Below are 24461 nucleotides of genomic sequence, written 5' to 3' on the forward strand. Positions count from 1 at the left end.
ACGCTGTGTAGGAGTCAGCTGAGATTTCTCTTGGTTTACCACCAGGCCCAGGGTCTGTAAGAGAGACAAAGTGTATTGAACATCAGTAGAGAGTTGAGACTGGGATGGAGCATTCAACATCCAGTCATCCAGGTACTGAAAAATCGTGATGCCCTGTTGGCGGAGGTGGGCCGCTATAACGGACATACATTTGGTAAACACCCTGGGGGCCGTACACAAACCGAACGGGAGCACATTAAAACAATAGCAATTTTGTTGTATAGCAAAGCACAAAAACCTACGGTGTGTCTGCCTAATGGATACGTGGAAGTACGCATCTCGTAGGTCAATAGTGGCTAGCCAGGAGTCCTTTGGGATAAAGGGGAGGATGGAGGGCAGAGTAAGCATACGGAATTTTCGTGGAATGATGAACTTATTAATTTGACGGAGATCAAGGATGGGGCGGAGGCCACCATCCCTCTTATCCACCAGAAAGTAGCGAGAGAAAAAGCATGAGGATGCCTCTTGGGGAGGTACAGGGGAAATAGCTCCTTTATGGAGTAGGGTGCTTACTTCCTCCCAAATGGTGGGGGATGGAGGAGTGAGAAGGATGTTACCCACAGGGGGGTAGGAAAAGAATTCTATAGCATAACCCCTGTTAACAATGTCAAGGATCCAGGCATCCGTAGTAATCAGTTGCCAGGCATGAAGGAATTGGTGTAGTCTGTCTAAAAAAATGAGTGGTGGGGTGTCATGGTGGGGAGGGGGGGGTTGAGGGACGTGAGGAGTGCTAAAAACGTCGCTTATTGTTGGATGTGGACCTAAGACCACGATACTGACCCCTAGCAGGAAGAAGAGGTCTCCTGGTGGCTGGAGAGGAGGGATATGGGCGGTAGCGTCCTCTGTAGAAGGGTGAACTGTAAGGTCTGTTGTAGAATTGCGGGCGGTGGTAATATGGTTGCCATCGCTGGCGTTGATAAGGGTAAGGTTGTTGGTCATATTTATGAACAGTTTGTTTCATCTCATGTGAGTGTTTCAGTTGGGAATCTGTTTCTGGATTGAAAAGGCCCGCTTCATCCATAGGTAGGTCCTCTATCAGCGTGCGCGCTGATTGGGAGAGGATTGCTGCCCTCAGCCAGGCATGGCGGCGTAAGGCCACGGAGCCAGCAATGAGTTTGCCAGATGTATCAGCAGTGTTTTTTGCCAGGTCTTTTTGAAGTTTTGACAAGAGAAGGGCCTCTTGTTTGAGGGCTGTAGCCATAGGTTGCTCCTCTGGAGGCAGGAGGTCAAGATATGGGGAAATCTTGTTCCATAAACATGTTTGGTATACGCTCATATAGACTCCGTAGTGGGCCATGCGAGCAAAAAGGCATGCTGAGGAGTAGAATTTTTTGGCCATGGTATCAAGCTTCCTCCCTTCTTTGTCAGAGGGAGAGGCTTGGTTTCTTTGAATGGGTTTTGGTTGAGCATCAGTTACCACAGAGTTTGCTTTGGGCATTTTAGACAGCCATGAGGCAGAGGTAAGGTCAATACGGTATAGGTTTTCTGCTCTCTTAGGGGTCGCTGGAACCAGGGCTGGAGCGATCCCTGTATTTTTTAGAATTTTGAGAAGGTAAGGTAAGGTGGGAAGGATGGTGGCTGAAGGGGTTTGTTGTTCTGAGGAGGTGAAGCATGGGTCCTGAACTGTGTCAGAAGGTTCAGGAGTGGCCAGATTCAGTGTCCTGGAGAGGCGAATCAGCAAGGCTGAAAACTTTTTAAAATCTTCTGATTGTAAATGAGAAGGGTCTGTGTCAGCCTGCGTCTCAGGGAGTTCAGGTGTGCCATCGTTAGACTCAATATCTATGGTCTCGGGGTCTAGAGGGGGAAGAGTAGAGGGGTCCTGAGGGGGGGGATCTTCCTGAGGTATGGTTGGTGTAGGCGGTGGGCGAGAGAGTGTAGCTGTGGGAGGTGCCCGGGGGGGCTGGGGGTAAAGATGCTCAGGGGCATAATCAGATGGAGTATATCCTTTGAAATGTTCAGGGTGGGGAGGATAATAGAAGGGGTAGATAGGGTAAGGAGGGGGGTAGGGTGGGTATGGATAGTCTTGGTATCCCTGGAACTGATCCGGAGGAGGAATATGAGAGTGTTTGGGAGCTGGAGCAGGCTGGCTGCGATAGGGCTCCAAAGGAGAGGGGGAGCGGTGCCGGAGACGCGATGAGCGAACGGGGGGTAATGGGTTGTGAGGAGAAGTTTGTTGCGGAACCGGGGAAGGCTCATGAGCAGAGGAGGGGGGGGGAGATGATTGGGAAGGGGGGAGGATAGGAGGAGACACTGGGGGATCCATAAGGAGCTCACTCTGTAGGTGAGAATCTGGGTCCATTAGCTCCAATGGGGGGAGATGGTGAGGCTCCTCCATGTGGAGCAGAGTTGGAAGAGGCTCTTGCATGTGGAGCGTGGAACCGGGAGAAGGATCCATTGGCTCCAGAGAAGGAGGGCTCAAGGGCTGTGTGCCAGTGAGTTGCCGTCCCTTTTTTTGCTTAGTTAGTTTCTCTTTTGATTTTAATGGTTTAGTGATCTGTTTGGAATTTTTAGCCTTTTTTCTCGGCGGTTCCGCAGGGGAGACCATTGCCGAAGGAGAGGCTTGCCTTTCCCCCACAAGAGGGGAGGGAGGCTGGGGAAGCTCCTGAGAGGAGGAGGGGTGAGCGGCGGCATTTGCGGACGCTTGGGGAGCGAGCGCGCGCTCATAAAGGAGCGCTTTAAGTCTGGCGTCTCTCCCTTTGCGAGCTCTGGTGGTAAAAGCCAGACAAATATCACATGTTTGGGGGTTGTGGGATTCCCCCAAACAGAGAAGGCATTTAGAGTGCCTGTCCGCTTCAGGGAGCGTCGCTCCACAGGCGGAGCAATTTTTAAAGCAGAGAGAAGACATATCAGGCCTGGAAAAGGGAGAAGGCAGAAGGAGGGTCACAAAACGGTCCGTTGGTCAGGGTTGGAGAAAGGCGGTCGTCGGTAATCAGAAGATGGTCAAAAGTCCGTAAGAAGCGAGAAGAAAAACCGAGGATGCTGTTAGCTTGGCGCGGAAAAGGAAACTGGCAAGAAGCCACGCCTGCTGGCTATATACGGAGCGGGGGGGGGAGGGGGAGCGATGGGCGGGCCATTCTTCTCATTCTAAGACTTTTTTTTAACTAGTATTTTTCCGAAATGCTGCGCATGCGCGAGATAGAACCCATAGGTGCTTATTTCACAGACGGCACGAAGAATAATACTAAAATGTCACAAGTCACAAAAAGTTCTACCTTTTGTAATGAACATATGACATACAGAGAAGGCTGTAAATTGGTTTTGTTCCAGCTCACATTTTGACACCTCTAATGTTCAACACTACTACTATCTTATTTTATTTATTTATTTATTTATCTATCTATCTATCTTAATCATTTATAGTGCGGTTTCTTGTATGTCATTGTGAGAATACAGCTACATGCATTGCTGTGAGGACACATTAATATAGAAGAGTGGGATAGAATTTATGCCTGTAAACAAACTGAGCTCTATGTTTTGTGATAAACAGTGATTTCTGAAAGTTTTCAAGAAGAAACACAAAATCCGCTTTTATGAACCACCTGACAGTTTCATCTGGACAGTCTCAAAGTCTCCACTGCAATTTCATCCACTTTTAAGAACAACACAAAGAATGTTTTGAAAGTATTTCCACTGGTTCATCAAACCTACTAACATGCACCATTTCACTGAGAGGAAGTCTCATTTGCCTACACATCTGCACAAGGCTATACTTATGGCAAGCTTGAAATAATAATCCAGCAAATAGATCCAAAATTATGTGTTACTTCTACTAAGCATTAAAATCCAGAAAAGTCTATAACCAGACTTCTCTCTTCTGAAATTTTACTTATACATTATTAACTCAGAACATATACAATTGTATATTGTCCTACTTCATTTAATATTTAATAACTTGGCAACTAAAAGAACTATTAAAATCCAAAACTATCAATCAAGTAGCAATCCTGTGTATGGATAGCTACTTGAAAAGAAAAATACCCTGCCAAAATAGGCCATCACAAACACATCTCTCTCATCATATGAAACACCAAAAAGCCATCAGCTGAATGTATGCAGTGATTATAAAATTAGCAAGTCTTATCTCACTGAATACACTGCCTCAAGACCAAAAAGTAAAGAAATAACAGGCGCCACGAGGCGTCCCGGAATGATGCTGTGACAGATGCCATACTGTAAATACAACTGGTAGAGTTGGTAACAGAAGGGAAATCTGTCCTCAATATGTCTCAACAATGAAGTGGAAGAAAACATAGGAAATATTTTGCCAAGTGAGAGAAGAATGATCCATGTGACTGATGCCGACTACTGCTACTGGTGGTTACATGACAGGAAATCTGTTATTTATGTCCATTGCTATAGTATTATTTCTGTACATAGGGACTATTCAGTGAAGTCACACTGCAATACAGCCAATTCTACTCTGCTGAGTTAAGTTAAACAGCCAAGTATACAGAAACCAGGAGTATCTGCTATGTCTATAGTGAACAGAGGAACAGAGAACTTCTTTGCTAATGTTCTCATGACCAAGGCAATTCACAGTATCCCTGGTTTCTTCTTCTTTGGGGAATGAAGCTGAAACAACCTTTTTAAACTGCTTTTCAGAAAATCAAGCTTTTACATTTTTTTTGAAGTCTCCAAGACAATAACTTAGTTTGCACCACCATCAATACAAATATAAAAGTCTGATCCTAAAATATATACACCCATGACCCATGTGTGCAACAGCTGTGAATATATATATATATATATATATATATATATATATATATATAAAAAACTTTGGTTTACTTACAACATAGAGAATACTCAGAAAGCAGATTATAAATAATATTCTGGTTAGCAAAGAAATTTGCTTAGTAAATAAAACCCTTGCTATTAATTCTGAAGTGTGTGCACTGTGTACATGCTATGCATCTGTTCATCTATTGCCTTAGAGATCACTGCATCCATAAAATCAGTGTGGCCTGTTCAAGATCACAGCTGTTTTGATGAACATAATAGGTCATTATAGTAGGCAGTTTAGCCTGACTGTTACAGAGTATTGCATACTGCATCTCTTCTATATTCAACTAATATGAGCACACAGCAAAGTAGCAAAATAAGATATGCAACAGAAAATCATTTACCTAAGAAACAAGTAGGGCTTTGGAATAATAAAGAAATATTATAATCATTAAAATCTTATTATCTATTCCAAACTAACCAGCTAAGGAGAATAGGTAGGTATAACTCGTATTATTTACAGGACACATATGCTGAACTGGTGGAAGACATCACTCCTATAAATATATCTTAATAATTTACTCTAAAGATTTATGATTGAATTCAGTTAGATTTTGGAATTCATAAAGAGACAACCTGACTCTAAAATGAATCCAGTGAGAACATTTTAATATATCTAGTTCTTAAAAACTAGGGAAAATTAGCAGATAACGCACAAACAAGTGAAAAGCATTTAAAGCCGCAACTTACACTTCCAAGTCCTGCCTATGGTAGAAAGAGCATGAACTCTCAGCGCTGAAGGGCTTAAAGATGTCACAGAGACAATGCATGCTGACAACCGTTCCAGCAAACCCTCCGTTCACTTAATGAGCCTAAGCCTTTTTACAGTCTCTGGTGCGGCATTTCTAGAGAGAAAGCCTTATTCTTGGACTGTTGCTTCAAGAATGACATCACCCTCTCTGTTCGCAGCCCTTGGGAAACAAAGTGGAGGAGGGACAAAAGGTTCTCTGACTCAGATTCCTATCTGTATTCAATGCTCCAGTTATCTCCCAGAAGTGTGCTTTTAAAAAAAAAAAAAAAGCGCAGGCTTCACTTTTTGAAACTTGATATTATTTCCAAAAGATAATGACATAAAAGCAATAAAGTAAGCTCAAATTAAGTTCTTGCTACAGCATTCAATACACTCTTTATTAAAAATGAAGTGATAGTTTTAAGTTTTTCTTCTACCTAGAGAGACATTGCAAACTGGATAAACTGTAATATTAAAAAGAAAGATCAACCCACTCATTTATGTTACATATTATCCCACCGTTCAGTCTCTTCTATTTTCCTCTACAGTAAATAGTATGAAGCTTTTGTGAATGCCTGTTATTTTTTAAGCCCATCTGTTTTTCTGTCATTCCTAACACTAAATTGGGGGGGGGGGGGACTATCTGAGTAGTATCCAGTTACTGAGATGGATATTCTGAACCTATAGTTTTAAGTGTTGGATTATGACTGGAGACCAGGGTTCAAATCCTTACTCTCCCATGGAAACCTGCTGGATGACCTTAGGTAGGTCACACTCTTTCAGCCCCTGAGGAAGGCAAAGGTAAACCTCCAACAAAGAAATCTTGCCAAGAAAATCCTATGATAGTCACTATAATCCAGAAAGGACTTTGAGGGCCCTTCCACACAGCCCTATATCTCAGAATATCAAGGCAGAAAATCCCACATTATCTGAAAGAGGACTCAGATAACCCGGTTCAAAGCAGATATTGTGGGATTTTCTGCCTTGATATTCTGAGATATAGGGCTGTGTGGAAGGGCCCAAAGACACACAACAAATTCATCAGTAAGACTGGTACAGATGTAACTCTTAATGTTCATTAAGTTACTGGACTGTAGAATTTCACTTTCTGCCCCACACCCGAAAAAATCTCTCCTTCTCATATGCAGGTTTTCTACCATTGTTTTCTCAACTTTGGTTACAGGTTAAACTATTAACTACATTTGTTTAGATTCACTGGACAGAGAATCAAAACTAAAGATTTTATATCAGGCATTTCTTAAATTATAATATTCATAGAATCATAGAGCTGGAAGAGACCTCGTGGGCCACCCAGTCCAACCCCTGCCAAGAAGCCAAGAAGCAGGAAAATCGCACTCTCAACAGATGGCCATCCAGCCTCTGCTTAAAAGCCTCCAAAGAAGGCGCCTCCACCATACTCCGGGGCAGCGGGTTCCACTGCTGAACAGCTCTCACCATTATGAAGTTCTTCCTCATGTTCAGGTGGAATCTCCTCTCCTGTAGTTTGAAGCCATTGCTCCAAGCCCTAGTCTCCAGGGCAGCAGAAAACTAGCATGCTCCCCCCTCCCTGTGACTCCCCCTTGCATATTTATATATGGCTATAATGTCTCCTCTCCGCCTTCTTTCTGCAGGCTAAACATGCCCAGCTCTTTAAGCTGCTCTTCATAGGTTTGTTCTCCAGACCCTTGATCATTTTAGTCATCCTCCTCTGGACACGTTCCAGCTTGTCAACATCGCCCTTCAATCGTGGTGCCCAGAATTGGACACAGTATTCCAGGTGTGGTCTGGCCAAGGCAAATAGAGGGGTAAGCATGACTTCCCTGGATCGAGACACTATGCTCCTATTGATGAAGGCCAAAATTCATCCAGTTCAGCAAAAACAAAGACAAAAACCTAAACTGACAATAGCAAACTGATGTGCACAAATAATTTTAACAGGGCAGATAGAGAAAGTAAAATGACAAAACACTTGTTGCCACCTGACGTTCCTTCCTGAAAGCACTTAAATCTGTCATCGGTGAGCTACAGCTCATCCTGAACTGTTTTCATTTCACACTGCACTGCACAGCTTTGAGTGATAGGAATCCATCCTAGAGAATCCTAGGGTTTTGGAATGTACCTAAAATGAGCTGCCAGACAATTGTAATGCTATAGTTCAGGGATGCCCACTGGCGAATTCTGAATGCCTCACCAAACTAAACATCCCACGATTATATAGGATGAAGCCACGTGGTAACTAAAGTGATAACTGCAATGTGGGTACACTTGCGATGCTGACATTTCCTGACAAGTCTCAGGTTACAAGTCACACAACCAAACAAAGCACAACCAATCAAACTCATGCTGATCGGGATACTTACTGGAAGATTTCCTTAGATTTGTATTCAATTTTAAAGAAATAATAAGAAAATCTGTGAACAGAAGGTGGAGGGAGTAATCCAGAAGCCAACCCTGAAGTACTTTGTCCCAATTAAGAGCTACATCTGGACTGTATTCCATACATGAGCACATAACAAATTAGAAGTGACAGACAACATCTCAGAATAAGTATTTCCACTTCTAGTCCATAGAAAAGGCAATACAAGACAAGTTTATTTTTCTGCTTCATAGGCAAATATAATTTATCATCCAATTAAAGTTTATATATTTATAGAATGATCCATGTGTAGAAACATTTTAAAATAAAGGAACTGATATGTCAGCTTTAATGAGGTGATGACTATGAGAAAATTTAAATTGAGTTTAGAAGAAACTACAGATGTAGGAATTATGCAAGATGATCTATTTACGGATGGCTCTAAGTAGTAGATACTAATCTCAGAATCTACAGTCTGGTCTCAGAACATATTGGGATATACTGGAAGCAACAGTATATCCCAGCTACAGGGTGTACAATAATACTTTTCTTCCAGGATTAAAATAACTACTACTACTACTACTACTACTTTATTTTTATACCCCGCCACCATCTCCCCAAGGGGACTCGGAGCGGCTTACAAAGGGACAATCCCAAAGATTACAGATAAAAACAAACATATTAAAATCAATCAAATAAAAACATAACACAATCACAAAGCAACATCATAATAACAATATCATGGCTGAAACAAGAATCGAAGCTGGGTTCGGGCTCAAGTAAGTGCAATGATTCCTAAATACAGCCGAGGGAAAGTGCAAAAATTCAAATGGGCCGGGCTAGAAGGGAATACCCTTAGCTGTAAATACTTTAATTATTAGTTATAAAGAAGAAGAGAGCTGTTTTTATTCCCATCTGATGTTTATCTTTTGATCAGAAATGCACAATATCCAATCCTCCAGATGTCAGACTGCATATCCCATTATTCCATGGCATTGATTAAACTTATAAATATGGTCATCAAACATTATTTAGAGAGCCAACAAAGATAAACTTGGTTCATCTGCCGAAAGCTATAGTGGCAAAATCTGAGCTTATTCTGAAACATACTCATTTTAAGGGCAGGATGACTGTAGCATACTAGTTTCTACTGTCTATTCTGCAGGCTCACATGAAGTGAAACTTGAATCTCTAAACCTCAGGAATGCAGCAGGAAGCCTAAAGGTACTTAACTAATTATATGTTGTTGTTTTTTAAAACAGAGTACAAAACCTTCGAGGAAAGGTGAACATTGTAGTTTACTCGCATCAGAATTTTGAAAATGTCTGGAGAAAGCTAAATTATGGAAGAGATTATACATTTCCTTCCACAGAAACCAGATTCTATTACAGAAATATTTCCACAGACTATCCAAAATCTAAGAAAATCTTGCATTAAGTACCCTGTCATATCATCCCACTCAACATGCAGCTGTTCAAGCACACATGCACACAAACTACTCATCAGTACTTGAATCTGAGTTCTAATGAGTTATTGAAAATGTATTATTACAATGTAAAATGCAAGTCCTGCTTCAGATAATCAAATGCATCTGTGGACATCAAAATCCATAGATGGCCAAGTCCCATCATGTACACAAGTGTAGTAAAACAATCCTCTTTGGGTAAAGTGGAAATATCGAAGTTCGATTTTTGAAAAAAAATTGGGGGGGGGGCGCGGTATTATCAAGCAGTGGATGGTTGAATCCATGGAAAAGGAATCTGTGGATATGTAGGGCTTACACTAACACGTCATTGAGCATATTTGCATACTCTTACATACTGATCCTGAAAATATTCTCTAACAGTCAAAACAGAATAGGAACAAGAGTAACTCTGCTGTATCAATCAACAGCTCATTTGGTGCTTTCCATCCATATGAAGAGCTTCAGGGCAAAATGTTGTCCCCTGCTGCTATTCTCAGAAACTGGCATCCGGGGCAACACTGTTCGTAAACATGAGAGTGCCAATACAATTATCTTTGTTTCTTAATTGCTCAAAGGAGTTTGAAGTCATCTATAGCTATTCTTACTGTTCACATAAGTTGATATGGTCATAGGACAGTCCTTTAATTATTTTGGACACAAATTCTTAAGCATCAATGCCAGCATTTTCAAATCAAACTTACAGCTAATGCAATTGATAGTACAAATGTGACCTTATCAGATGGCACCTACCCAACTGCAACAGCTACTTTCTGCACCACTTGAAATATTTAAACTGTCAACAAACACTGTCATCAAACACTGCCCTGCAAGAGTGCATTACAAAAAGCAATTCTTACTATAAACATGGCATGAAGGGCAGACACAAGCTTAGTGATACATATATTGTCTGATGACGCATCTACACTTTAATTGACTTGGCTCAGTGCGATGGAATCCTGGTTCTTGTAGTTTCGAGAGGCACTAGCACTCTTGCCACAGAAGGCTAAAGACCAAATAAAACTACAACTCCCATGATTTCATAGTATTGAGCCATTGAAGTTAGTGGTGTCAAACTGCTTTAATTCTGTATTCTAAGAATTACACTAAACTCCTTCAAAATCTCTCTAAACTACTGACCATCTTGTCTTGTTGGCACAAATTCCAAAAATTATTAATGCAGCTGGGTTTGTTTTTTTTTTAAATGCTTTCAGAAACTATAAATATACCATAGAGTTTCACTAACATTTCACCAAACAACTATTCAGCATTATACCTAAACATAATTTGGTGGGAAATAAGGAAAGACAAAAAACTTATTACTTTGGACAAAACAAAGTTAAAATTATAAATTAAAATTATAATTTATCTTCACAATATGCCACCTATTTATACATTGTTAAAATAGATTAAGGAAACAGATTCCACCTAAAATAGATTAGGGAAACAGATTCCACTTAAATATCAGAAATAAATTCTTTACTTCTGAGATGTTTAACAGTGGAATACTGATTGACTCAGAGGATAACAGACTCTCCTTCTCTGGAGATTTTAAAATAAAGGTTGCATGGCCATTTCTCAGAAGTGCTTTAGATCGTCTTGCTGCAGAGCATGAGTTAAGCTTGCAATCCCACCCAAGTATGATTCTGTTGTTCAAATCTTCCACATTCCCCATTCACCCTCAGCAAAATCTTACTCCAAATGATTATGCCTGCTTTTTAAAGGTGACAAAATTGTGCTCCAGGCAGAACCTGTTTACAAAAATGGAACATGTACTAACCAATTCATATTAATATACATGTGCCCATTTCTCCCCTGTATACTTAGAGATTTGATCTTTATTCCTGGATTTAAGAAGATTTTTGTATGGAACACAGATTAACAGAAATACAAAGATTCCCACAAACATTTGAGTATGTGTACATATAGCATGAACACACACACCATTTAATAGGCGATTTAAGAGAGAAAGAAGGAAGGGAACTTCAAAAGCCCTTCCGCCCCTTTGTCATTTCTAGATCCACCTACCTATGTTCTGTGAGAACAGTTACTGCTGATGGATGGTTGGCACAATATGCAAGGTATAGACTTTTGGTTTGTGGCATCAGATTTAGAAAGCAACCACCAACTCTCTGCTGAGCTTCAGGCAACCTGAAATAAAGCAATGTCAATGTAATTTTTTGAGAAAAACAAACGGCAAATGGATTCCAAAGACAGTGAAGATGCCAATTGTTTTAGCAGACTGAAAAACTATACATAATGTCTTCACTACAGAAGGATGGGCAAGGTGATAAGTCATTAAAGTGGGGTATATCTGAAAGTGTGAAGTTTCTGCTTAGCCTTTGTAAGGGAGAAGTGAAAGGTTTGGAAAAATACTGTATTTCATAACATAATAGTTGCCCTTTTTATCCTTTTTTTAATCAAAAAAGAAGATGAGACTGCCTTTTTTTTACTTCCTTACCTCCAAGACAGGAAGATGAGGAGGGATGATCCAGCCTCAAACAAACAGCTCCATTTCTACTGGATTTTTTTATAAAACTGAATTGCCTTGGAGGAAGGAGGAAAAAGGAAGATTCCACCTGCCTCCCTTCCTTCTTTCTTTCTCTGAAGGCAAAGCAGTTTACAAAATCTGAGCTCTTTGGAGGATGGAGGAAAGACTGGAGTTCCAGAGATTTCCATTTCATAGTTTTTAAGATGCCTTGCCTTTGGAGAAGGGAGGAAGGGAGAATCAGCCCCACACAATTCTGTGAGAATTATGCTAGGAACCCAGAAAATGGGGGTGTGGCTATTTTGCGGTGCAACTATTATGCAATGAAATACAGTATTTTATAGGCACTCAGTCTACCATCACTAAGAAGTCGCTGTGTATTATTTGTCATTTCTTTATGTGACAATAATAAATTGATAACACAGTAAAAACGACACTAGGTGCCAACCTAGACATGAATATCTTCAACAAATATGTAGGAACCATACCAACTATAAAATGAGGGAAGAAGTATTTTTAATACCAAAATGAAGACACCGTAAAGTAGAAGGAAAATCAATGCCTTCCCCAAAACTGATCTAGTTACTAGAGGTCCATTTGGGGTCCATTGTCTGAATAACAGAGAGAGTGAAAAACTGCAACTCCCATATCATGTTTCGAGAGATGATTTTTCAATGCCCGTCCTATGCAAGTGCTTCTGAGAAAGTGAGCTCCCAGCAGGGTCCTCTCTGGAATATTTTGGATATTTTCAGACATTTCCTCACAGGCTTGCCTCACTTCTGATACTGGAGTCAGGGGAAATATCTTAATGATGATGCAAGGAAGGAAGGGAGCAAGATTTTGTTGCTCTTAGCTCAATTTGGCATTACATGTAAATTTATCACTCCCACTTTAAAGCCACAATAGATATCATGATCATTTAGAAAGTGCACGTTTACTTCACCTAGCTATATACACTCACATAAACTGTGGGTGTGAGCATATCTGATGGAATAGACTGATTACATATTATTAATACAAATAAGAAAAAATTTAAAAAATCACTTCAACCTTTCCTAATTATCATTATTATTTCCCCAATGACTATCAATACACAGCAATGAAAGCCTCTAATTCAGGTGCAATCAGAACACAGGCACAAAGTTACTTGCAGGTTCTTACATTGAGAGGGAATATTGTATCAAATCTGTCTTTCTAATTACACTGTTTACCATGCAAGGGAAATGTTGTTTCTTACTTGCAAATCATGTTATGTCATACATTGTCTCCCATTATTGTTAACACTTTATTTGGATCATTCAAGGCCAACATTGGACTGGAACCACTTTTTTATTTATTTTGACAGAGTTAAATCAAACTATCAGAATGAACTAGCCACCTGTATAGGTAAATCAGACATATTATAGACAGTTCACTTTTGTTTATGAAGTATTACGGAGCCCTTAATTATGTGATACGTACTTGGTGCATTCTTCTAAAGACTGTACAAGCATCTGCTGAAAAGAACTGATTTCTTCTAGGTTTCCCATTAAATAGGAAGTATCTGTAGAGTTTAACCTGGAACCAAGGAAGGAAAAAAGAAAATGAAGGTTAAAAAGTTGTAAAAAAAACACCCCACACTGACTATAATATGAAATATTTCTTTGAGTGAGGAATACACTTCTGATGTGAAATTTAGATAAGCGTGGAAAGTGGAAGAGGGGCTGACAGTCAACATATGCTTTTCAGAGTGGCAGTCAAGTTACATATACCAATATCAATTACAGTTCTTCACTAGCTTTATGACTCTCCCAAGCCCACAGAGCAGCCATTAAAGATATCAACAAATACTCATTAACACCCAAAAGTTGCTATTGCATGAAAAACAAGTGCTTCCACACGGCAGACATGCAATCATCATGGGCATCTCCAATCTCAGTGGCAGAGACATGACCTCTGATGGAAAGCCCTTAGAAATATAAACTGACTCAATCCCTTAAAATAGCTAGCATATGGAGAACCACTTTTAGTCACTCTTGAGAGAGAGAGAGAGAAAGCGGACTATAAATACAAATAATAACAATAACAATGTACTTACTTTTCACTAACTTGTAAGGGCCGTAGGTAGTTAGAAAGCATGGTCTGTAGCTCTTTAGCATATTCATTTTCTGTTTCTAGAATGTTTTGTAGCACCTAAAATGAAGGAAGACTTATGATATAATTTTAAAACAAAAACACTGAAATGTTAAACACCACTATTCTTTGAAGTAGTTTGTTTCACTTCTCATACAACCTGGAGACTATAGTGGGAGGGTAGTGAGTTGGGAAGGGCCTGCTGACCACTGTAAGCAGTGCACAAAGTACTGAAGAAATAAAAGGATATCAAAGTAGTAGAGAAGTGCTATAGCACAGTGGCAGAGCAAAGGATATGTCTATACAACATCCAAAGCTCAATACCATATTCATAATCCCAAGTGCTGCCAGTAAGCATAAGAAGTACTAACGGATTTTGCTTACCTGGTTGTTTGCAGAGAACAATGAGAACAATGGCTAACCAATGTCAAATTTAAAACAAGAAACAGCACAATAGATATATATCCACAGATATATCACTGCCTAGTTTCCAACACACCTCACAAGCTCTGAGAATGCCTGCCATAGATGTGGGTGAAACGTCAGAAAAGAATGCTTCTGGAACATGACCGATACAGCCTGGAAAACTCACAGCAGCCCAGTGGCTCCAGCCATGGAAGCCTTCGACAACATAACAGCACCATATTCTGCCATTCTTCTTCCAGCCTTGGTGTGGCTTTGCCACACCTATATAGCCATCAATGTAAAAATGGGGCAGTGAGAGAAAAATAGTGTTTATTCCCCTAGAAGACTCAGTGTGTTTACAGATCCTCCTTGAGTATCTTTTGTCAGCAAAAGATTTATGATAAGACTCTAGGAAGCTTCAGGAAAAAAAATCTGCAATAGGAATCCTATTGTATACTGCCAATCAATTATTCACTGGTAAGTCTGTACATATTTAAATCCCACTGATTGAGCGGGTTTCCTCTAGTCAGGGATAATTAAAGAATTAATGCCAAAGTCTCACAGACCAAACACACATTAAGAACAGGGCAACTCCAAGAGTGGGACCTCCCTAACTTCAGAAAATAATAATTATTATTATTATTATTATTATTATTATTATTATTATTATTATTATTATTATTATTGATATGCTGCCTATCTTCCCAAGAGGACTCTGGGCAGTTGGCAAAACATATGGCAAAACATTCAATTGCCAAATGACACAAAAACTACACAAAGTAACCATTATAAAACATAAACATAATCCTATTAAAACAATCACAAACATTTAAAATCCAGTTTCAGATTTACAGATTTTGAATCAGATGGGATTCAAAATGCCAATGGCCAGAATTACCAAGTGGACCTAGTCAACTAAGGGCTGGGCCAGGGCTAGTGCAACGAAGTAGCATGGGGCCGGGGAAGTGGATAAAGTGCAGAGCAGGGTCTTAGCTGATGGCCTGGGGTTAATCACTCCGCTAATCCCCCATTTACAAGTTTGATAAACCAGGAAGAGCAAGGACTAGAGCACACATGGTTGCTCCCACCGCTCCAAAGACTTTGTCCACATTATCAGGCTGAACAAGTTGAAACAACTCCATCAAAACTGGACAGACAGGTGCCTCAGTTACCTCCCCTTGGTACTGCGCTAAAACTAGCATCTAAGTTGGAACGTATCCCAAGTGACTTTATATGCAAAATGATGTGCAAATTCGCTACATTGAATTGTGAAGTGGTCAAAGTTCTCCTCCCCCAATGAAGATAAAGGAGTTCCCTGACTACCCGAAACAGCTCCAACAGTCTATTTGTTGAAGACGCAATACAAGCAGTAGAGAAAACCTTTCTGGCTGCCCTCACTGCCATGGAATAGCCTTAAGAGAGGCTCTAGCTCATGCTTGGTTGGATGCATTTCGAGTCTTCCGCCAGTGGCACTCTAGCCTCTGTCTCACCCACTTCATTACCACCAGTTCCCCAGTAAACCAAGGAGCTGAATTGGCTTTGTGCAACAAGAGGGGACGTTAAGCCGGGGGGGGGGGGGGGGGGACTGTCATGTTGGCACTCCAACCTATAAAGTCACTTGGGATCCTCAGGGTCACAAAAACTCTGTTGTACTTCCCCCTGGGATAGCTTGTTCAATCACATCTACACCTCCCCGGCACAACCTCAATGGTGCACCTCTGTCTCCAGAACTTCCCCACCCCCAGGGGCATCGTTTATTGGACTTAAAGGAGCTAATAGTCAGCTTCCAACAGTTGTCTGGGGGGAGGGCATTCTCGGGGAGGGGGACTCTCAAGGGCAGTTTCCTCTATGGATAATCTAATAGAATCATTTGATATCAAGGATGGCCAATCTAAGGGTGGGGGTTGATGCTCTTCATGGCTAGTTTTTAAGGGAGTGGGGGACCCTAAATAGAAGTCTGACTCCCTACTATGGGCTTTAGGTCAGCAAACAACATGATTGCCTGTAGCAGGCAAGATCATTGCATCTTTCAAGAACAATAGTCTCTTCTTAGTTTTCAATATACCAAGCTTCTATTCCTTTACAACCCAATTTATTACTATTATGGTTCCTCAATAGTGTTTAATTTCTCTCCTAGCATCCAAGGGATTTTGAGATGTACACATTGTCCAATTCTGCAGTTTATAGCCTGTTTAGGACATAAAACAGTTATTCATGTCTGTATGAAAACCTGATGAAACTAGTGACATGCTGAACTATTTAAAACAGAGAATTCACTGCTTCTTTCATTAGCGTTGCCAGACTCTGTTTTATTCCCTTGAATAGGCCTATTCAGCTGAAGAGGACGGGTGGGGAGGCAGACCATTTCTGAGTTCATTCTTTTGTTGGTAACTTGACTCCTGCTCCAAAGATTAAAATGTCTCTATTCTACAAGAACCACTACGAAGGACAGATGTCACAAGGAACACATAAGCTATTAATTAGCTGGTTTTGAAAGTGTAATACCACATTTTCCACTGAAGAAGCAGAAAGATCAATAAATTATATTTTGCAAAGCTAAAGATGATGGTGAAATGCCAATAAGTCACAACACTATCATACATATAGCCAAGCAACATAAAGGAAAATACTGCACTGTTATTACCCACAGCATTTGGAACTAAACAACTGGAAAACAACAAACCCAGAAAACAAAGATCCAACAGAACCAGCCCAAATGTTTTTGAGTATTACAGCTCTAGAAATATACTAGAGATGCACAATACAGTTCTGTCATTTTAGCACAAATCATGACAAACTATTTAATGACTTAATTTCCCACTAAACAAGATTATGTAACCCAAGTGTCTATACATTTAAAGATGCACACATTATCCTCTTTAACCTAAAACAATTTATAAACAAAAACAATTTTAACTTGTTTACATTTTAACTGACAGTAAAAAGTGAGATTACAGCAACAAGCGTATTCTCCAAGTGTAAATATATTTACACCTTGATCTCTCTTGCATCGACCCATAAAGCACCCCAGGTTAGAAAAGAAAAATCTTACCCTAACATTTGTATGAACCAATTTTATTTCAGAAGATGTAAATGTTCAGAATGCCTCAGTGTCTCATTAATATTAGATAGGGTTTATAGTTAGTTACCTGCTTCCCTTAAAGAAAACTATGGGGCATTGCATAATTATAGTATCCTGGAAGGTAAATAAACCCAAACACAACTTACGTCACACAATGCATAGGTGCGCCCCAGTCTATAGTCCCCACATCAAATTTTCCTGCCCTAATAATCACGTCTGCCTTCTTCCTTGCTTTCTGCACATTCTGGCTCCTGCAAAACCCTATGAGATTTCAAAGACTTTGTTCTCCAAACTCCAGGACCATTTAATGAAACTAGATATTCCTTAGCCACAAAGCATAGGGGGGAAATAATATAAAGTATGTCGAGCATTTCACACGCACAATGCCCAATTTATTTTCTCCCTAAATTAAAAACTTTCACCATGAAAGAAGCTGAAAGAAGCCCATGAAGACTTATCACTAAACCTTTTTCAGGAAAAACTCATCAAGTACCAAGCTATATACAGTTGACTCTCAGTTAACCAGCACCCATAGTATTAACAGATGTCAGATCAATGTTTTTTTTTTCTGGTTTCTTCTTTAAAATAGGCCTAACTAATCCTATATCTCAGACTATATTATACTGTAAATTCTGTATTGATTAGATATTAATATTAATTTACTCGAGTCTAATGCACCATCGAATCTAATGCGCACCTCAATTTGCAAAACCCTGAAACAAAACAAAAAAAAAGCATTTGCTGGTGAATGTAATGAGCAGTGTCCAAAAGTGCACTCTTTGTAATTTGGCCAAAAAGGTGTGTGTTACTGTTGCTACCTGTTTAGAATTCCTTCATTATAAATAAACTGTGCTTGAACACCAAAGCTTCCAGTGATGGAAAAGGAAACCTTTGAGGTGCATCTACTATGCTGTGGAATGAATCCACTGCCCTGGTTCAATGTTATGAAATCCTGGTGGCCATAGTTTAACAAAGTCTTGAGCCTTCCCTGCTAAAGAGTGCTGGTGCCTCACCAAACTACAAATTCCAGGATTGCATAGCACTGGACCCTGACCATTTAATTAGAAATACAGACACATACATAAGTTGTAATAATGCAATATATGGGAACACAATATGGCTCATGAAAACCTTTCATTTCTATTTTAAATATGATTTATTGCTTGTTTCACATATCTATCTATTTATTTATTTAAAATATTTATATTCCACCCTTCTCACCCAGGAAGGGACTCAGGGCAGAGCATAACATACAAATGGCAAACATTCAATGCCATGACATAAATAGATTATACAAAAATGTAAACATTAAAATCATTTATCTCAACATTAAAATTCAATGTTTAAAACCATCTCGATTATCTGCATTGAATCTACTTGGCATGGTGATGTTTCCATGAATTGAAACACACTTGATTTGAGGGACACACATTTCTTTGAACATGAGGCAATTTTATATCATATAGTAAAATGAAGCTGTCATTGAGGTCAGAAATACTGACAACTCACACAATGTAATTTTTGCCCTAGTACATGAGGGTTGAGCCATTCTATCCATAGTTCAGTCATCCCTTTTTCACTAAGTCTGAGATTTGCTATTGTGCTATGGCTTTGAAGCTTTCTTTGCTCCAACTACATTAGCTTAGATTTGAAAAATATTCATCTGTAGAAGAGCACCTAGACGTGATAACATTACATAAAGATTGCAACGTTTCCTAATCATTATTGCAGAATAAAAAGAATTTTAAATTTCTTGTGAGCATGATTTATGACTAAGGCCCAGCAAGGCCCTACTTCCTCTCAATATTGAAGGAAGAGGTTATGTCTTCTTGAAAAAAGCGTATTTCCAACACTGAATATGCAAACAGTGCAAGATCCAATCTTGATATGGACCAAGATCCTCTAAGACAGCTCTTCTTTTAGTACAATGAATGCAAATAAGATATATCACAGAATAGCATACATTTCAAGCAGTTATGAGAAACTGTAAAGACCCTCACACTGTGCTGGTTAGACTCCTCATATATACCAAAATGCAATCAAACCACCTGATAGTCACAAGAGAAACGTGGAAAAAATCTATATCATGTGGATTATCTTCTAAAACATTAATGATACATACAAAACAAAGAAATGTCAGTCATTATAAAATCTTCTCTTGTTCTCAAACTGAGCATAATATTTTTTCCTCTTCGACAGGGCATAGTTAATTCAACTAGAATTCTGCTTTGACATTTGCAGACTTACTCCACCTAAGTGCAAGAACATAGGGCAATAACACAAAATAAGTATTTCACATTTCCCCCTTACGTTATTTTTTTTTACAACACTAGAAAAAAAAACAAGAATGGCTACAATGAGAAAGAAAAGCACCTAAATGGGGAAAACCAAGATCAAGGCTGTGTAGCTTTCAAATATTGAGCTCAGTTTTGATAATCCCAAAAACCTGATTTGATTTACATAAAAATGAAACAGGCTCTCAGAAGCTTTAGTCACCACTTCAGGTATATAAAACTGCTTGTGTGTGTGTGTGTGTGTGTGTGTGTGTGCACTGAACATTGTTTCATATACATATGGGACAGGAGCAGGAGTTTTTCAAATTCTAACAAAAGTTTAGGTATCATTCCCATTTCTTTTAAACTTTAAAACAGGTGTTTAAGTTGTATATACACAGCTACCTACAGCATCATACCAGAGATTCAGCAATCTCTTGTTTTGTCACATTTCTTAGTATTACAAAACCAGACAGCAGGCGTGGTTGTCAAGCATAAATGACTAGTGGGCTTTAAACATAGTGGCCAAACACAAATTGTAGATAACTAGTTTTAAGATGCTTAGTTATTACAGAAGAATGACCACCCTTGAGAGTTGCTTCACCTCTAAGCAAGAAGTTACTGATAAATGGTACAAATAAAATTCAGAGAAATTTCACTCACCACATTATAATAGCTTTTGCTAATAGAAGATGTGTCAAAGCCTTTTGGAGGACTCTTTAGGGATCCTGATTTGGGGGAGACTGGTTTTTCTGAAAGATATAACATCTTTTAGCAACTGAATGCAATTTCAAAGTTCAAACACTAGAGGTCAAACAAAGTGCACTTTTTATTGCAATTTAAAAAACTGGATTCCAAAGTATTTATTTGACCTGGAAGACAAATACAGTAATCTCTTCAGAGGATCATATCTTAGTTTGATACCCTAAGGCTTCCCCGAGGCTTGCCTGCATGTTCCCTCCTATAACACCCCTTCTCTTGTCCATTTGCAGCACACTGCAGTATGTCAGACCTCTTCACTTAATTGTACGTTCCTATTATATTTGAAGTACAAAAATCCGATCCTAATAATACAGTATAAAGATCAAGATTTTCAGCTATGATTAAAAGTTCTTATTTTCAAGATCTGTCTTGTTCTAAACCTTTTATTCTTAGTTTTATATTCAGAGATTAAAAATTAACAATAGTTATCTGATGACAGTGAGGAAGAAGTGAACCAAATGCACAGACACAAAAATAATTCACATCTTAGGTTAGTATGTCAAAATATGACTGCCTGGTCAAGTCAAATTCAACAGTAGAAATTTAGAATAGATGAAAGCATATTGTAATAATTCCCTCATGACAAATAATGCACTTGACATATTACATAAGTAGATATCAGGGTCGCAAAGCTTCCAAAATAGTTATTTATTTGCTGCATTTATATCTTGCCCTTCTCACCCTGAAGGGGATTTAGGGCAGGTCACAAAAAAGGCACAATTCAATGCCATTAATACATATATAAAATAAAACAAACTATACTCTAAAATCACATAATGAAACATATCAAACTTAAAAACAATTACTTAAAATCACACAATCCAAAAGCATATTCCAGGAGCCATTCTGATTGTCACTTGCATTATTCATTATTGCACTGGGGATCATTGTCCAAAGGTTTGGTCCCACAACCATGTCTTCACTCCCTTACAGAAGATCAGGAGGGAGGGGCTGATCTAATTTCCCCGGAGAGGGAGTTCCATAGCTGAGGGGCCACCACCAAGAGGGCCCTGTCTGTCATCCCCAACAGTTGCACTTGCAAGGGCGGTGGGATTGAGGGCAGGGCCTCCTCGGACAATCTTAACCTCCAAGATACCTTTCATTGAATTTACAGTGATAATAAACCAAACAACTAATGAAGACATGACCATTTGTGAGGCTGCTTAAAGAAATAAGTAGAAAGGGGAGAATTCATACACATAAACATTTTAGCACATATTAGTGTGGAGTACACCATAAACTATCAATATATTTGCCTTGTTATAACAGGTTTAAAAAATCACCTGCACAACTTTCAACTGCACTGAGTAGGCAAACTTCTACATATACAAGACTAAGGGGGATTGATCCCAAAGTTCATCTCTATAAATTTATTTTGCCTCTTGCCCCATCTCCTCCAGCTAAGAAATTGATAAGGCCCTGTCTCTCATCCCTGCCAATCGTGCCTGTGAAAGAGGCGAGACTAAGAGCAGGGCCTCCCCTGATGATCTTAAACTCCAAGATGGTTCATAGGGGGAAATACATTTGGCCAAGTAAGCTGGGCTGGAACTGTTTAGGGCTTTGTAGGCTACAGCCAGCACTTTAAATTGTGCTAGGTAGCAGATTGGCAGTCAGTGGAGCTGACGTAACAGGGGAGTTGTATGCTCTCTATATGATGTTCTGGTGAGCAATCTTGCTGCCGCCCATTGGACCATTTGAAGCTTCTGAACAATTTTCAAAGGCAACCTCATGTAGAGCGTGTTGCAGTAATTCTTTCTCGATGTAACAAGAGCGTGGACTACCGTGGCCAAGTCTGACTTTCCAAGGTACAGGCACAGCTGGCACACAAATTTTAATTGTGCGAATGCTTCCCTGGCCACCGCCGAAACCTGGAGTTCCAGGCTCAGCGATGGATCCAGGAGAACTCCCAAGTTGCAAATCTGCATCTTCAGGGGGAGTGTAACCACATCCAACACAGGCTGTAACTCTATACCCTGTTCAGCCTTTCGACTGACCAGGAGTACCTCTGTCTTGTCTAGATTCAATTTCAATTTGTTCGCCCTCATCCTGACTGTCACAGCTGCCAAGCACCGGTTCAGGACTTGAACAGCCTCCATAGTAGCAGATGGAAAGAAATGACAGAGATGAACATCATCTGCATACAGATGGCATCGAACTCCAAAACTCAGGATGATCTCTCCCAACAGCTTCATTTTAAACAACATGAGAGACAGTATTGAACCCTGCAGGACCCCACAAGACAATGGCTGCAGGGCTGAGCAGATGTCTTCCAACAACACCTTCTGGGAGCGGCCCTCTAGGAAGGACTGGAGCCACTGCAGAACAGTACCTCCAAGACCCATTCCTGCAAGGCATCCCAGAAGGATACTGTGCTCTGGAGTAATCCTGTCTATTGTCCTAGTCATCTCCCTATTCCAGAGAGAGAGTAGAGCATCAACAGGATCACCTACCAAGGTGGCGGGAAATTCCCCAAGAGCCATCAGGAATCTATCCGGATCCATAAGCCTTCTGATGCGGACCATTTTAATAGGTCTTTCACCCCTACAGAGGTTAGGGGGCAGAGTAAGCCTAAACCTGATCAGTTGATGGTTGGTCCATGGCAATGGAGTGATAGTCAGCTCCTCCACACAACCACCTTCCTCCCAAGTCTAGTGTATGTCCAGCTCTGTGAGTAGGGCCAGATACTAGTTGGTACAGCCCCATGGTGGCCACTAAGTCCTTAATCGCTCCTGACAAGGTGGTCTCCGCATTGAAGTCCCTCAACACTATGAGCCGTTGGGGTTTCAACATCAGGCCTGAGATCTCCCTGGCTAGCTCAGGCAGGGAGAATGTAGTGCAGTGGATGGTTGGTACATTCAGACAGGTAAGTTGGACAAGAGCCATTTAAGCCAGCACTTTGAATTGTGCTCGGTAACTAATAGTCAGCCAGTGGAATTGCTGCAACAGGGGATTGTATGCTCCCTGTACAATGTCCCAGTTAACAACATGGCTGCAGGACGTTGGACTATTTGCACCTTCCGAACAGTCTTCGAACGCAACCTCACATAGAGCACGTTGCAGTAGTCTATACGGGATGTAACAAGAGTGTGGACTACAGTGGCCCAAGTCAGATTTCTCAAGGTATGGGCGCAGTTGACGCACATGTCTTAGCTGTGCAAAAGCCCCTTGGTCATCGCCAAAACCAGGGATTCCAAGCTCAGTGATGTGTCCAGGAGGACTCTCAAGCTGCGAATCTGCACCTTCAGGGGGAGTGTAACCCCATCCAGACAGTACCTCTGTCTTGTCTGGATTCAACTTCAATTTGTTTGCCCTCATTCAGCTCGACACAGCAGCCAGGCACCGGTTCAGAACCTGAACAGCCTCCTTAGTAGCTGGTGAAAAGTAGTAGTCCTATTGTCTACAGTCTGGCCACATTTACAACTGCTTACCACTGTTGGTTGATGAGCGCAGTTTTGTTGAGTTTTGGTTGATGTTTTATATGTGTATGTGTTTTACTTATTGTATTTTATACCTTGCTTATTTTATGTTCTGTTTTCAGGCACTTTGTGACGTGGCCCGAGTCCCTTCAGAGAGATGGTAGCGGGATGTAAGAATAAAGTTATATTATTATTATTTATCTATATGAGTTGAGATGTACTGCATAGTCAAAAGCCTATATCAGATTACACATAAATCAATCCTTAGTGAAACTAGACAGTCTGTAAAGCAGCCTCATGGAACTTACCGCTTGATTTGACTTCTCTTACATAATTGCTAGGAAACCACCCTGTCTTGCCATTGTAAGTTCCTTCCCACCAGCCTCCTTCTTCTACTCTTGTAACGTGGATAATATCTCCTTTTGTAAAAGAAAGTTCATCTTCATTGGTCTGCTGAAAATTAAATTTTGCCCTTACCACCATCTGGTGGTTGCTGTTGTCTGTCATATCCTAGAAGTAACAAGACCAATGAAATACAAAAGGTTTAGGTACTT

At 40.2% G+C, this 24461-nt stretch overlaps 1 protein-coding gene across 3 annotated transcripts in view; it reads right to left on the reverse strand.

Moving 5' to 3' along the window:
* The window catches only part of ARHGEF7 (Rho guanine nucleotide exchange factor 7), a 117786-nt gene that overhangs the window by 51376 nt on the left and 41949 nt on the right, over positions 1-24461 (reverse strand). For all 3 annotated transcript variants that reach the window (XM_060769609.2, XM_060769610.2, XM_060769611.2), the window contains exons 5-9: positions 24216-24417; positions 20393-20481; positions 13935-14029; positions 13319-13414; positions 11398-11520 (exon numbers count right to left, since the gene is read on the reverse strand). In XM_060769609.2, coding sequence (XP_060625592.1) covers positions 11398-11520; positions 13319-13414; positions 13935-14029; positions 20393-20481; positions 24216-24417 — 605 coding nt within the window. The remainder of the gene's footprint in view (positions 1-11397; positions 11521-13318; positions 13415-13934; positions 14030-20392; positions 20482-24215; positions 24418-24461) is intronic.

The sequence above is a fragment of the Anolis sagrei genome, chromosome 3 (genome assembly GCF_037176765.1).
Source record: "Anolis sagrei isolate rAnoSag1 chromosome 3, rAnoSag1.mat, whole genome shotgun sequence".
Classification (NCBI taxonomy): Eukaryota; Metazoa; Chordata; class Lepidosauria; order Squamata; family Dactyloidae; genus Anolis; species Anolis sagrei.